Source organism: Solanum verrucosum, unplaced genomic scaffold (genome assembly GCF_900185275.1).
Source record: "Solanum verrucosum unplaced genomic scaffold, falcon-dt-bn FXZP01000154.1, whole genome shotgun sequence".
In the NCBI taxonomy this organism is placed as follows: Eukaryota; Viridiplantae; Streptophyta; class Magnoliopsida; order Solanales; family Solanaceae; genus Solanum; species Solanum verrucosum.
Window position 1 is genome coordinate 337,667 of NW_026020217.1, and position 17,091 is coordinate 354,757.

Here is a 17,091-nt window from a genome sequence, read left to right on the forward strand (position 1 = left end):
ACATCGTCTTTTCATGTCGAAGACACGGGTTCGATCACTAAATTCCATGAATTTGAAGATTTTAGACCTCAACGTTTTTTCTAGAGTTATTCAATCCTTACGACATAAAAAGGACACCTAAAATTGTTGATGAGCTTGTACAATTATTATGGTCCCAAATCAAAGATCAGCGTCCCACTTTCAGATATGTTAGTCCGTCATGAACAACTATCTTTTATAGAATAACTATGTTTTTTAGAAATATTTAATAAAAAAAATAAATATAATGAATATAACTAAACTCATGTGAATTGTTATAGTTTCTTTTATTGTGCTCTTTTTGAATAATTCAACATGCACAAACTCATATTAATATGTTAAAATTCAAATAATTAACAATCAACATAAGTAGAATAAATATAACATAAGGTCATATTAATCAAATGAAATTTTTGAACAATTGATCAAATAAACAACATGAATGTAGCACTAATTCATGCCACTTTAATAAAGATTATGAATAATTGAATAAGATAAGTACCATGAATATACATAAAATTTTATCACTCCTAAAATTGTGGATAATTGAACAAGAGATGTAAAATAAAGACAGTATCGAGTCTTACTTCTAATATAACTTTGCCTAATTTAAAAAGATAGATAAAATAAAAATAACATATAGAATCATGTCAATTTATAAGTTTTCGTAAATAACAAAGCAAACATAAAATTATGCCAATGTAGTAGAATTGGTGAATAATTTAATAAGATAAGATCACAACATAATATTGTGTTAATCAATTGACGTTTCATGAACAATTGAACAAGTACAAATCATATTAATCCGATAGAATTCGTAAAAGATACTCACCGAAGTAATTTTTATAAGGAAAAATTATGCGATTAAACAAATTTATACTACTTAATTACTCATCATAGCTATAATTTGCTATAATTATCACTCGCGACTAACATTAAACATTTATTACATGGGTTGACTTCGAGTTTCAATAATATTTCTAATTTTAAAATTTTGTCCATTAAACAAGCGGAGGTCAAAAGACTAATTGTGGGCTTCTACCAACCGGGCCACTATCTGGGCCCAATAGTTAGCTAAACTCATTTTGTCATTTCAGTCCTGTAATTTTGGAGTATTGTTATTTACGACCCCACAGTTTTTCTTCTTTTCTGCTGATCGAAGCATTTTGGATTCTTCAAATACACTGCAAATTACTCAGCGTTTGGATTCTAGATCTCGTTTTACAGGTATAGATCCTTCTTTTTCTCTCCTCAGATCTTCCATTTTCACTGCTAATCGTATTATTTTTTTTATCATTTTGTAGGCAAATCAATGGCAGCAACTTCAGTACATAAGTTTGCTCAGTGCATTTCTTGCCATGCTTGGAGTCCCGACCTATCCAGTAACCACTTCTCCTTTTACTCACCAGTTTAATTCGAATGAATTATTATTGTCTGGCAAAGGATTTTTTTTTGAGTTCTTGTACAATAAGTTTTGAAGCATCGTTTTATTGCTGTGGCGGAGCTTCATTTACAGAGGTGCTCAAAAACAGTTCTTTCAGCAAGAATTTCGTTTTTTCTCACCTATGTTTAAGTGGGTAGCAGATAGATTTGTTTTCTATCATTTATTTTATTGAGTAGGATCATAGGATGAGTTACTTTTTACCTTTTATAGTGTTTTGCTCATTCATAATGGTTATGGAATGATAGGTTTGGAAATTGGCTGTCGTTGTTTGTATACACAATGAACTAGGGGTATGCTGGGGTGTCTGGACTATTCGATTAGAGTAGTGATGGGGTCCGGAATTTCACTAAGGGGATTCAAAATATAAAGAAGTGAGCTAACCAAGAAGCTAATGGAATTCAATTATTTATAATTCTAACCTTGTATGTACATTGTAATTTTGTAGCAATGAACCCCTTGCTCCCCCTAGCTTCGCGTTGCATACCTGCACGTATCAGGTAACTCTACCCATCAAGGCTTAGATAGATGGTTAGACATGACCTAGTATTTTTTCACCGCTGGAATTTGAACATGAGACCTCATAGTTCTCCTCTACTCATTGACCACTTGGCCATTACCTTGGCTGCAAGTATTTATGCTAAGATTGCACCTATTGCAACTAAGGGTAGTTTGAGTGCAGTGATTTAACCCACTAATAATCTAAATTTATATTCTGCATGCAAGTGAGGGTGGTGCATTTATATAAATATACTAGTAATAAAGTATGTTTTGTGTGGTATGTAGTGGTTTGGTTTGTGTGATGTTATTAGATGGAATGAGTTGCTAATGCCTGTATAACTTGCTTTTGCAGTGATTGCATTTTGTCCTAACAACAGCGAAGTACATATTTATAAACTATCCGAAGACAAGTGGGAGAAGGTCCATGTTCTTCAAAAGGTAAATATAGTCTGAGTTACACTCTTAATATCATCTCTTCATGTTATCAATTTGTTAAAAGGTCAAAATCTTGGTGGTGTCTCTTGTTTTGCTGCCTATAACTTTGTATTTTTGGTTATAGCTGTGATGCTCTTCTCATTTATAAATATGTACTTCGTTGTTGTTAGGACAGTCTGACGAACACTCTTAATATCATCTCTTCATGTAATCAATTTGTTAAAAGGTCAAAATCTCAGTAGTGTCTCTTGTTTTGCTGCCTATAACTTTGTATTTTTGGTTATAGCTGGGATGCTCTTCCCGTTACTCGCTCTTTTCTTCTGATTGGTAAAAGATATTCCATGAAAGTGCAGCAAAGTGAAACGAGCCCAAAAAATCTACCATGACTTCTATGTCGTATGCAATTGCCATGTCACAACCAAAGAAGAACTAAGAGATGCGTCTGTACTTAATGCTAACTGATTTCCTTTTTCTTTAGAAAATTCTAGTGATCCTTTTTACCCAGATGATCCACCATAGGAATGAAGGCAGTGAGTTCCAAGTGATCAGCTTGTCCTTTTCCAAACCTTTCATGTACCAGCTTTGCAGAAGCTCTTAGGCATGTTCCAGCCTACCTTGCACTCTTTCTCTTTTTCCTCCATAAGGATTAGTAGTCAAATATTTGGATAGAGGACCACTTTTACGTTAATAAAGCCTGTTGTATTCCTTTGATTAGTTTCTATGTCTATTAATGTGCTGTTGAAAATTTCAGAGAACCTCTTTAATTTTATATTATTTGATAAAGATAAAATTTTAAAAGAACTCCACTCCATATGATTTCAGCAATCTATGCTCATTCTGATATTTTTTCATCCATCATTTATCTTCTATTACCGTATCGCAGTGTTATGATTCTTTTCAATTCCATTTGGCTGAAACATTGTTGTTAATTTGATTCTTATAGTTCCTTTATGCTGCAGCATGACCAAATTGTTTCTGGTATTGATTGGAGTTACAGATCCAACAAAATAGTCACTGTTTCTCATGACCGTAATTCGTAAGTAACTATCAACCTTTGAATTTTTAGAGTTTGACATCATTAAATAGGTGACAACTGATATCATCAATTCATTGTTCAATGTAATATCTGTGAAGATTAGAATCAGGGGTTTTCTTTCTTAAGGTGTTTTAAAGCCACTTCACCCGGATGGGGCAATAGTATCTCTCTTCTGCTTTTCTAGTAGAGCTTAATATATTATACGCAAGTCTGTAACGATCTATATGGTTGACTAAGCTACAGAGTTGTTTCTTTGTTCGGTATAACACATTTTGTAGTAGGATCTTTCTGTATTTTATTCTCTCTAATCTAATTTAATTGATTCTTTTTAATGTGTGTACAATAGTTCAGTTTGACTTGAAAAAAGACTAAGATAATATGGGTCGATTGGGGGAAACACAAAGAGGATGAAAGGGGTATGTGTGTGTGGGAGAGAGAGAGAGAGAATGTGTGCATGCATGTGCGTATTCCATGATTTCACAATGTGGGGCATTTATTATGAAGTAATTTGCTTAAGGGAATAATATTCTCTGTAGATATGTCTGGAACCAAGAAGCGACAGGTTGGGTTCCTACTCTGGTTATTCTCAGGCTGAATCGTGCAGCACTTTGTGTGCAGTGGAGTCCAAAAGGTATTCAAGTCTGTCTTAATTCTTTTCTATGCTCCTTTTTTTTTTCTATTTATATTTTGTTTTGATGAAGTAAATAAATTAAATTATTATGTGAAGTAAAACAGTGGATCTGATTTCAAAAGTCTGGATAAACCCTCCATGATCAGAGATAACTCTTGCAAAACATTATTGAACTGTAACATCTTTTCTAACTAAAACAACCATTCAAGATTACACCAAATGGCAAATATTGAAAGTCAACTGGTACTTTTGAGTTCTTGAATAGACATCCTTTTTTCCTTCAAAGCATCTTAGAGTTCTTCCTTTCCACAAAAACCACCAAACATGTTTTCTCTGGTACCCTCCTTTTGCTTTTGTTCAGTCCTCTCTCTTCAGCCTAGCAATACATCCTTCAATGTCCTGGGCATTACCACTTGACCTCATAGATATGTAGAAACATATTGCACAATTGAGCAACCACTGATCAATGCATAAAAGATGGTTTGTGTCTCCTGTGTCTCTTTCACACATAGAACATCCATTACAAATTCGTAGATCTCTCTTCGGCAAGTTGTTCTATGTGAAAATGGCCCCACATAAATGGCTTAACCTCTTTTTGTATGCTCTTTTCTGTTGCATGCGGGTCACTGATTTTAAGTTGGAATTTCCAAATTTTACAAAACCCAGTCATCAATATTCATCTTATCTTATGTTCGAAGTGTACACGGTTTAAAAGATTTTATATAGAGTCACAGACCATGTGCAACTGAGCTTCAATTCTAATCTTCTATTTCACTAGCATATTTCTGACATTAAACCATAAACTTGCTTCGCTTTTTCATTAGCTTATTAAATTTGTCTTGCAGAAAACAAGTTTGCTGTTGGAAGTGGAGCTAAAACTGTTTGTATATGCTACTACGAGCAAGAAAATAACTGGTAATATTTCCCATTCTGTTTTTGGATTTTGTCAGCTCCTTGAGTTTTTAGCTAAGAGACCAGGAATGTACAGAAGCAACTCTTTTTTTGTACTAAGAGGCTTCCCCTGGACGCTTATTGAATAAATGGATCATACTTTACCCGATAAAAAAACTTTAGTCTCACCCAAGACAATATAAAGAAAAGAAAAATCCAATTCCCAAACAGATGCTATATGTGCAAAAAAGAGGTTGAAACCCCCAGACACCTTCTTCATTGTGAGGTGGCCTCAGAATTATGGAGCATGTTTTTTTGTCTCTTTGGCATCAATTGGACCACACCCCTCACTGTTAAGGATGCATATGAGAGTTGGAGTCTATGAAAGTTGACAAAGCCATCAAGAAGATCTGGATTATGATACCTGCTTGTATTTGTTGGTGTATTTGGTTAGAGAGGAACAAGAGATGTTTTGATGGAGAGTCAACTGCTTTAGGCATTTTGAAGACTAGGTGCACTGAAAATTTGTTTAGTTGGACCAACTTGTATCCTGCTGTTAATGCAGAACAACTTCAGGATTTTACTAACTCATTAGCTTTGGCTTAGATAGTTTGTATAGTTAGCCAGAGATTTTTTTGTAAGCTCAAATGCCATATGGTTTCTTATATCTAAATGCTACCATATGCCTTAGAATGTGTGGATATTTAGGTCACATTAGTTAGATGCACAAATGGGCTGTCAGGGTCTGAGAAGGGCAATGACTCATTCTTAAAACCAATGTTCTTAAGACCAAAGAGTCTGGCAGAAAGGGGCGAAAGCCCTCAGTTCCTGGTTCTCCTTTAGTTGGATCCTCCAGAACCACAAGAATCTTTAGCTAGAATGGGGTTCCAACCCAGCACCTGTAAAATGAGATTTTGAGAAGAGTTGCTGAGTTGCTCTTTGGAGAGAACAGTACTATGAAAGTTTAAGCCGTGTTCGGTGGGGAGTTATTATCTATTGCTGATCTCTATTGTAGAATCAGTCAGGGGACCTTAGTGGCGGTGGTTTACCCTGCAACGAATGTCAGCAGTTCTAGTCCTCTTATCTCCAACTCGTGAACTTAACCAATACCAAGCTTTACGATAGCGCACCCATTTTTTCCAATTCGATGGTTCGATTTATGATTTCATCATTATTCATTACATTCAGTAAACTGTAGATTGGGTTTCTGTTGAAGTTGTTCATACCGTATCATTACTGAAATACTGGCCTTTTAGACTAATAACAGTTTTCAGTGGCTGATATTTCACTCTTAGTTTGTTGATGTAGTGTATCTGGTTTCTTCTTAGGACAATGTTATCTGTGAATTTAGTATTCTGTCAATCCATAGGTATACACCAACCAAACTTTATGACTAATGATGAACCAAAAGAGTCCCACTCCTCGTTTGATGGCATTGTTTGTCTGCTTCATGCATAGTACAATGTTATCTGTGAATTTGGTATTGTGTCAATCCATAGGTGTATAGAGGCCAAACTTTTTTAGTGATGAACAAATGAAAAACTATATGATTAATCTCTGAGGTGAAAAGAGATACTGACATCTTGCATTTTCAATTATGCACAAGCTAATACATATACTAATCACTACGAGTGGAGCAACACTTACTTATTACAGGAACATGTTTAATTTTATCTTTATTTTTCACAGGTGGGTGAGTAAGCTTATCAGGAAAAGGCATGATTCATCTGTAACAAGTATTGCCTGGCATCCAAATAATGTGCGTCTGTTTCTCTCTATTTTATTGCATCATGTAGCAGCAAAAGGATACCCAGCATTCGTTTAAATAATTGCACTGTTATTTGGAAAATATTGTCTGCAAAGGATTTGAGTACTTTCCTTTTTCTTGACTTGTAGCTTTGTCATTTTGAGTATTTTACTCCTTTTCAAATTTTTTTGAGTATTCCATTGATATTGCAGACCAGTTGCTATGAATTTATTGACACAATCTTAAGTAACGTCACAATGATCGTGGCAATCCCCACATGTATCGTAAGCTTAAGTATTTTAGAAGTTGAAGGCAGCTATAGATGCTGGAATAGGACATTTCAAGCATAACTTGCTTTAGGAAATGCATCAGAGTCAGAGTTGATGGTCTGGTTCCCCCCCCTTAAATTAGTGGAAGCTAAGCCGCGTCATGAGTAATTATAGTGTAGAGCTAACAGGAAGATGGTAATGTTGCTTATTAAAAAAGTTAAAATGTGATCTTGAAAATAAAAGCTATCCTCCTGCTGACTGCTGATGTAGAAGATATTATATTATCTCCATATCTCTCTTGATGTTAATGCGAAGGAGTATTTTAATCCCCTACTGGTTGGTCATAGATCTCAGCTACTAGAACTTGGGAATTTGTGTTATATTATCCATTTTGTTGATACTTTGTGCAACCCATCCGCGCGCGCGCGCGTGTGTGTATATATATATATATATATATATATCGTGTATCAAGAAAATAATGGTCCACTAAATGTTAGATACACTTGCTACTATATATCAGTAGCTTTTTCTAATTTAAAAGGTTAGCTTGTACGTTATCACTTTGAACCGATTTTGGTAAATATATTCCTGCAGGTTCTCCTAGCAACAACGTCCACCGATGGTAAATGTAGAGTATTTTCAACATTCATTAAAGGCGTCGATGCAAAGTATGTTTCTCGAAATTATGTTCTCCTCCATACAGTTAGATTTCTTCAATATTATCACGGTTTCTTACAATTTATCACTCAATGGACAGAGACTCTGCAATGGGGAATTCTGCAGATACCAAATTTGGAGAGGTCTGAATCTTATCTTATGTTGTAACCCCGTTTCTGTTTTTCTTTATGTTCAAAGAAAGCTGGCTCATATCTTACCCTTAACAAGTTTGTTTTAAATACCCCTGTTGAGTGAACTAGAACTAGACGAGAGCTTCATAAATATACTAACTTATTCATTGGGAAAGTAAATGGTAATCTTAAAAAAGTGGAGCGCATAATTTTTGTGTTTGACTAAATAGGAATTCTCTCTTGCCAACTGAAGCACTGAACAGAGTCAGATAACTTCTTGTTTAATCAAAATAAAGTCGACCTTCACTCACTCTCCTGTGGAAATATCAGATGAGCACACTGACGTGTCATGGGCATGGAACGAGTCCAATTTTCTGAACTCTCTTAACTCCTCTTATAACTATTAACTATTCATGGTTTTAAACTGGCCCAGCCCTGAAAGCCATATGATTCTACTCTTCTGTCCATGTGCAACTTTTCCAATCCAGATACAGCTCTGTATATTTTGGCATGTTGATTATCAGAGATATAATTGCTACGATAGTTTGCCATGCCTACTTGTTGAATAGATGTTATTTAAGTTTCTTAAATCGGTTTTAAAATATCACGTGTAGCTTTGAATTCAAACTGAGTAGCTCTGTTATGATACTCTTATGTGCTTTCCCCCTTTCTGTTGATGTTACTTCGGCCTTTTCAAGCACGTGTATTTTTTGTGCTTTTAACTGTTTTAAATCTGGTAACATTTTCCTTCAATTCGATTGATTGACAGTGCCTATAACGGGCTATCTGAAAGCTTGACAGTGACATGTGGTATTAATAGATGATGCTCGTTTCTTCTTTTGGAAATTTTTTTTGTCTTGCAAGATAATATTCTAAGGAATTGGCTGGCAGACATCAGAAAATCTTAATTTAATTTATTTTTTTTAAAAAAAAGAATTCTGGATAGCATTCATATGTCCTATTTTCATTATATGTTCAAAGAAAGAGTAATAGATCCTTTTATTCATATTAAAATGCAGCAAATTGTCCAGCTTGATCTATGCTTTTGCTGGGCTTTTGGTGTCAGATGGTCCCCAAGTGGCAATACCTTAGCATATGTAGGTCAGATATTCCTTTCTTTGCTTCTTTGGCTTTTGCATTATTTTTGGCAGTACCTCAACTGTCTCATTTTGGTTGCATATTCGCATACTGTGTGCTCAATTGTTCTATTTTTTATTTTTCTTGGTCTTAGACTAAGTACCCAAAAATTTTGCATGTAATACTAATGCAGCTTAGATGTTGGGTTTTTGGATGGTCTCTCAGGTCATAACTCAATGATATACTTTGTTGATGAAGTTGGTCCCTCTGCTGCAGCACAAAGTGTAGCAATCCGTGATTTGCCTCTTCGTGATGTGGGTCAGAATCCTATCTCATTTTACTTCGTCTTTGTTAGACCTTAATATTTGTTGTGTAATCAAGACTTCTCTTGCAGGTATTGTTTCTTTCTGAAAGGATGGTTGTTGGAGTGGGATTTGATTGCAACCCGATGGTATTTGTGGCAGATGAAAGTGGACTCTGGTATGTATGTTGAATATCTGGAACTTGCAATGCTTGCTTCCTTTCCTGGTCTCTATTATTCCTTGTTTTCCTTCTTCGTTTTTTTTTGGGGTGGTGGTGTTGCTTTGGTGATCACTGATAATTTTTTAGAGTGGTGCAACTCATTACTGTTCCTATAAGCCTCACACTATATCAATTCTCCATTTTCTATGCAAAATTGTGTATTCTTTTTAAGGACATGTTGAAACGCTTGGGGAAGTGCTAGTCGTGTAGTGACAGAAGGTTTCACTCTCTAGTCTCTACCTTGTTTCTTCTTGAAGCTTGCTTTAACCTCTTGAATGCCAGTAAATTACTTGATTAAATGTAGTTGTTCTTATAGTTAAACCCAAACTTAAAATTGGTTTATATTACATGTACTTAGGTATGTCAATTCTCCAATATGGGTATGGCTAAGTATCCAACATGGGATTATCCACTTTATTGTATTTTGAAGGACCTACATGAAATACCTATACGGCTATACCAATAACAACAACATACCAGTGTAAGGTCTAGAGAGGTAGGATGTACACAAACCTTACCCTACCTCACAAACCTTACCCTACCTTTGTGGAGTAGAGAAGTTTCCGATAGACCCCTCAACTAAAAAATGTGTTATCAAAACAAATTTGAAAAAGAAGGTAGTAATAAAAATTGGAAAGGGTACGATTCTAGATACTATAAGAGTACCGATAACACTATTTATAAGGAGGAGAAGACTAGCCCCTGCTTCTCCCACATAAAAGTGCGACCACACTCGTCTATCTACTAGCCTTTTATCCTAATCGTTGACCTCCATGCCTTTCTATCTAGGTTCATGTCCTTAGTGAACTGAAAATGTGTCATGTCATGATGAATTACCTCCCTATAATTCTTCTTTGGCCTACCTTTATCTCTCCTAAAATTTACTACAACAAACTTCTCACACCTCCTAATTGGTGCATCTGTGCACCTTTTTAAATGTTTGAACCAATCACTTCCCTCAACTTGTACGACGCCACGGAGGCCACTCCCACCATGCCCCATATAACTTTGTTCCTATTCATCTCTCTTCTAGTATGCCCACACATCCATTAAACTTACGTGCAAGCCATGTGCACTCTTAAGGTCTAACCACTCTATAGAACTTACCTTCAAGCCTTGGTGTCGCACTCTTATCACATAACACCTCTAAAGCAAGCCTCTGTCCCCCTTTGCTCTAGTACATTGTGAGATATCGCTGTCAATCTCCTATTTCCTTCGATTATTGACCTAGGATACTTGAGACTTCCTCCCTTGGGGATGACTTCTTTATCAATCTTCACTTCCACATCCACCTCATGCGCCGCGTCACTAAACTTGCACTCCAGATACTTCGTCTCAGTGCTACTCAACTTAGAACCTTTAGATTCTAAGATCTCTCTTCAAACTTCGTGCCTATTGTTAACTCTGATGCTCGTCTTGTCCATTAGTACTATGCCATCTGCAGATAACATACACCACGACACCTCCCCTTGTATATGTCGTGTCAATTCATCCAACACTAAGACAAATAAAAACAGACTAAGAGTTGACCACTAGGGCAACCCTTTCACGATCGGGAAGTGTTTCGAGTCTTTCACACCGTTCTTATTTGGGTCTTGGTGCTATCGTGCATGTCCTTGATTGTCCTAATGTATACCACATGGACACCAATAGACATTAAACATCTCCATAAGAACCACCCTAGGGACTTTGCCATGTGCTTTTTTTAAGTCAATGAACACCATATGTAAATCTCTCTTCCTATCTCTATACTACTCCAACAATCTCCTTACAAGATGAATGCCTTCTATGGTTTGATCGTCTCAGCATAAATCCGAATTGGTTCTCAAAAATAAGACAAGCCCCTCCTCATCCTCATCCTCATCTCTACCACCCTTTCCTAGACTTCCATAGTATGGCTCAGTAGTTTGATACCCCTAAAGTTATTGCAATTTTGAATACTGCCTTTGTTCTTGTACAACAAAATCATTGTACTGCACCTCTATTCTTCAGGCATTTTAGTGATCTTATAAATGACAATAAACATTGTCGTTAGCCACTTCATACCTACTTCGCTTGTGTTCTTCCAAAATTTCACTGCTATCTCGTCTGGCCCGGTCGCTCTTTCCTTCCTCATCCTACGAATTGTCCGCTTATCCTCCGTAGACTTAATGCACATGCAATACTCAAAATATCCACGACTCTCAGAGTGCTCTAAGTCCCCTTTCATTTAAGAGCTTGGGGAAATATGTTGGTCATCTCTCTCTGATGTGTGCCTCTTCTACTATTACTTCGTCATCTCTCTCTGATGTGTGCCTCTTCTACTATTACTTTGTCATCTCTCTCTGATGTGTGCCTCTTCTACTATTACTTCGTCATCTCTCTCTGATGTGTGCCTCTTCTACTATTACTTTGTCATCTCTCTCTGATGTGTGCCTCTTCTACTATTACTTCGTCATCTCTCTCTGATGTGTGCCTCTTCTACTATTACTTCGTCATTTTCGTCCTTGATGGATTTCATTTGGATCAGATCACGAGCTCTCCTCTCTCTTGCCTTGGCGAGCCTATATAACTTCTTGTCCCGGCCTTTGTCTCGAGCTCTTCATACAAGTGCTTAAAAGCTGCCTTTTATGTCTCCGTAACTGCCAACTTTGGTTCCTTCTTCGTTGTCTTATGCTTCTCCCCATTCTTCCTCTTATCCTCGTTTCTGCTTTCCACTAACGTCTTATAGCAACATTCTTGACTTTCACTTTACGTTGAACCTCTTCATTCCACCAGTCCCCTTTATGTCAACCAAAGTTACCCCTCGAAATCCTTAACACTTCTCTAGCTGCCTAATGTAACTTTCTGTTCTAGACCACATATTATCTGCGTCCCCACTACTCCCCAATAGCCATTACTTCTCCCCCATCTCCTACGCTTTGACATATGTCAAGCCTCCCCAGTTGATCAAGGATTGATCATCTTCTTCCTCTTGATCTCTAAATCCATAAGCTTGTATTGGGTTGTAAGATTCTTGATCGGGATAACCTTGCGGTCCTGGCGTAAACCTTGATCACACTTCTTATGGAGTAGGTAATCTATCCAGGTCTTAGCCGGCCCGCTGTGGTAAGTCACCAAGTGCTCTGCCCTTTTGTTTTGGAAACCCGAGTTAGCTATGATGACCAAATCAAAAGCTTTTTTGAAATCCAAGGCTAACCATTGTCTCTATGTTGTCTATTCTCTCTTAAAGTTAACCATTGCTGAAATCATCAATCTACTTTTACTTTTGAGGAGGTAATTAATTAAATTTGTTTTTTATGCTTCAGGAGTTTCTTGAGATTCCTCGATGAACGGAAATCAGCATCTTCAAGTGCCAAATATGGATCACAGGTACTTATCCCAAAGATAATTCTGAAATTATCTTACCTTTAAACTTAATTGATGGGCTAGAGCAGTGCACTTATACAGCTATCCCGTGACCTTATAACCTAGGCCTAGTGCAGTTGGTACTTCTGATCGACTGCCTACTTGTGTCATCCATATGCCACGGCTCTTTATTTGTCTCTCATCTCCATATATTTGACAGTTTTCGGAAGCATTTGGGAAATTCTATGGTCAATCAAAGTTTTCAGCCAGCAACAACGTTGAGCAGTCAAGAGGCGCTCATGACAACTGTATCAAGTAATATTTCAACAAAATCACATTTTTTTCATGCCTTTCATTTAAGCTTTTAATAGTTCTTACAGCAATACTCTTTTCTTTATCTTGGAATCCCAGTTGCATATTACCACTTGCAAAACAGAGAAAATCTAGTGTCACCCGTTTCACTACTTCAGGTTAGTTTGTATGGATTATATACTTCATTCGAAAGCCTCTTTCTGTAACCGGAGATTCATGTTAATCCTCGATAACATTTCAGGACTTGACGGGAAGATAGTGACATGGGATTTGCAGAAACAAGAAGATTTATTGGACTATCTATGAACATTTTTTAACTGGCATGTCCTATACTATCCGATAATATGAACGTCGCAGCTCGTCTCTTCACCATCTGTATGATGTAAAAAGTTTTTCTTTACTAAGACCTTTCTAAGGTATAGTTGGAACAGATGTAAAATAATTGAACACTACCTGAATTTGATTATGTAAACATGACATCTCTGCTTATATCTCTTCTCTGTACTGTGAGGATTGAAATAAAAAAAAGGAAAGAAGTTTAGCATCATCAAAAAGCTATGCTTAAATTTTACTAGTCCAGCATTCCAAAAATAGATTTTACACTTTTAATCATAACTTTTAACATATTTTACCCTTAACATTAATTAGTTATTCTCTAAATCATTTTTCTTGATCTAAGATTATATATCAATTTATAAATCACTTTGAGCTACTCTCAAAGATTAACCTACATGGCATAATACTTGGCTCTAGGGTGTCAATAATGAGCCCAACTATAGGAAATATGCCTAATCCGTGCAGAATTTGAAGGGTTGGGTTCAAGATAATTTGAATTGGGTTTAATCTCATATCATTCAAGTTTTTTAATATCTTCAATTGAGCTCAATTTAATTTTCAATTTCAACTCATTTTAAGACTCTTTATTTGCATTGATGTAATGTATGTTCATGTATTGAATGTATGAATCACTATCTATTTTATATTTTTTAGGAATTATCTATCCATTTGTAATTTTTTTTTTAAATTAAAAATTCTTGAGTTGAAATTCAAATTGTGGTTATAAAATTTAAATAACAACACATTAAAAATTTTGAGATTAAGCAGGTCAAATTGGGCGGGTCAAGATCCAATTCATTTTTAATCTCATTTGAGCCCAAAGTGAACTTAGGCGGGTCAAGATTCAACCCATTTTAATATCTTCAACCCACCCATCTGACACCGTTACTTGAATCTATAATAGATACCACTTTTTCTTCCCTCTTTGGGCATTTAGAACTTGTCTTGAACTACCCTCAAAGATTAACCAATGCCAAAATGCTTAACACAAATTACTCTCACAGACACATTTGATAAGGCGAGGTGGGAACAACTAAGCTACTACTTTTACCATATATGGATCCGAATAATTCAAGAGTTAGCCCGCATCTAGAACCTAATCCTTACAAAACTAAGATCCAACGGACTACCACTAGAAATAAGCTTCACCTTTTTTAACCTTAGAAATATAGAAAGTTAATTGAAATTCAAAGAAAATTTAAGAGACATATATAACATGACCTATTCAATAAAATGACAACTTTAAAATAGTCCTAGTGTTCCAAGTCTAAGAAATAAAGTCAAAATCAGTCCAAATAGTACCTATAATAAATGGGAAGCAAGCAGAACAATCAGCCACTAATGATAATGAAGACAATATAGCAGGAGAATTCTGTCTATACGATTTACATCTCCTATTTTTTAGTCAATATATATTTTTCATAGTCAATATTTTTATAGCTATTTTAATCAATAGCTATATCACCTATTCCAGCAAATTCTTGATAAATGTATAATGATGCTATTCTTACTTTTATTAGAAAAATTAGGTAATGTTGCCCGTGCTATGCACGGGCACGGGCCCAATAATATAAATGGTATGTTTTGGGGCTAATAATGGAGATTTTGAAGCGATTGTTTGCGTGGATAAAGGAATAAGTTTTTTTTATCACAAACTTGTACTTTATTTGACGTTATTCAAGGCACAATAAGACTATCCACATACAACATTTTTGAAATATTTTATGTTGTCAATTATCATGATTTATAGTATTTTTACGATAGATTCACTTAAAGAATGAGTGGAATTTTTTGTATTTTTTTTCAAAACATATTTTATGTTGTCAATTATCATGATTTATAATATTTTTATGCATTTTTCAAATATAAAAAACCCAAAAAAAAATAAGACAAATAAATTAAAATGGACCCAATATATGTTATTTTTGTTGTCTCAATTTATGTCACACAAATAAAATTTGGAGAGTCATCCAAATTTTAATTTTTTTAAAAAAAATGTTTTAAGTTATTAATTATTGTGATTTATAATATTTTGATGTAACTTTCAAATAACCAACATTACTGGTCACTTTGTCCTAATTTATGTGATATGGATAAAAATACAAAATTAACCCTTTTAAAATGTCTTTCAGATATTTTAAGTTGTTAATTATTATTATTTATAATACTTTTTTGGTAATTTTAAAATGATATGTGTTATTTTTTCTGTCCTAATATATGTGATCCTGAAAGAATTCTGAGAGTGAACCTATTTTATTATATAGCTTTTAAATATTTTAAATTGGTAATTATTCTAATTTTTAATGCTTTTTAAGTCATTTGTAAATGATATATGTTGCTTCCTTTGTCCCATTTTATATAGTATAAATAAAATTCCCGAAACCAACTAAATTTTTAATATATTTTTTAAAATATTTTAAATTATTAATTATTGCGATTTATAATATTAAAAAAAAAGTACAAAACTTGTATCAGCCTAAAAAATGACCACGATAATTCGAAGCCTACAGAAAGCAATATGGTTGTACGTAATTTTTAAATACTTAATATATATTACTCCACTTGTCTCAATGTATGTAGCATTGATAAAATTTCAAGATTAAATCAAATGTTGTTAATTGTTAACATTTATAATACATTTTACGTAGTTTTCAATAATTTCACATTAAACAATACATATTACTACTTTTGTCTCATTTTATGTGACATTGATAGATTAATTTTAAGAATCAGTCAATTTATTTTTTCTGTTTTTTTAATAAATATTTTAAGTGGTCAAAATCACGATTTATTGTATTTTATACATAATTTTTAACGATAGATTAATTTCAAGAATTAATCGAATTTTTTTATATGTATTTATTTTTGAAATATTTTATGTTGTCATTTATCATGATTTATAGTATTTTTACGCAATTTTTAAATATAAAAAAAATTAAGACAAATAAATTAAAATGGGCGCAATATATGTTATTTTTGTTGTCTCAATTTATGTGACACAAATGAAATTTGAAGAGTCATCCAAATTTGCATTTAAAAAAAAATGTTCTAAGTTATTAATTATTGCGATTTATAATATTTTTATGTAACTTTCAAATAACTTACATTGCTGGTCACTTTGTCCTAATTTATGTGATATGGATAAACTTACAAAATTAACCCTTTTAAAATGTCTTTCAGATATTTTAAGTTGTTAATTATTATTATTTATAATACTTTTTTGGTAATTTTGAAATGATATATGTTATTTTTTCTGTCCCAATATATGTGACCCGGATAGAATTTTGAGAGTCAACCTATTTTATTATATATCTTTTAAATATTAAATATTTTAAGTCATTTGTAAATGATTTATTATATTATATTATTATATATTATATTATATATATATATATATATATATATATATATATTATATTTATTTCTACTATATAATAAAAGGGGTTTTATTATGATATTATATAATAGTAGAATATATATTATATAAACTCCCTTTTATTATATAGTAGAAATTACAATTACAAAATTAACCCTTTTAAAATGTCTTTAAGATATTTTAAGTTGTTAATTATTATTATTTATAATACTTTTTTGGTAATTTTAAAATGATATATGTTATTTTTTCTGTCCCAATATATGTGACCCAGATAGAATTTTGAGAGTGAACCTATTTTATTATATATCCTTTAAATATGAAATATTTTAAGTCATTTGTAAATGATTTATTATATTATATAAACTCCCTTATAGTAGAAAAATA

At 33.9% G+C, this 17,091-nt stretch overlaps 1 protein-coding gene across 1 annotated transcript; it reads left to right on the forward strand.

Moving 5' to 3' along the window:
- Positions 1-1,142: 1,142 nt before the first annotated feature.
- On the forward strand, positions 1,143-13,442 carry LOC125830772 (actin-related protein 2/3 complex subunit 1A-like). Its single transcript, XM_049509944.1, has 16 exons — positions 1,143-1,245; positions 1,323-1,400; positions 2,313-2,398; positions 3,355-3,431; positions 3,968-4,062; positions 4,908-4,977; positions 6,643-6,712; positions 7,564-7,637; positions 7,727-7,769; positions 8,777-8,858; positions 9,060-9,148; positions 9,229-9,314; positions 12,644-12,707; positions 12,904-12,998; positions 13,095-13,153; positions 13,237-13,442. Exons 2-16 carry the CDS (start codon positions 1,331-1,333, stop codon positions 13,299-13,301), a joined length of 1,125 nt encoding a protein of 374 aa, XP_049365901.1. The 5' UTR covers positions 1,143-1,245; positions 1,323-1,330; the 3' UTR covers positions 13,302-13,442.
- The last annotated feature ends 3,649 nt before the right edge of the window (positions 13,443-17,091 follow it).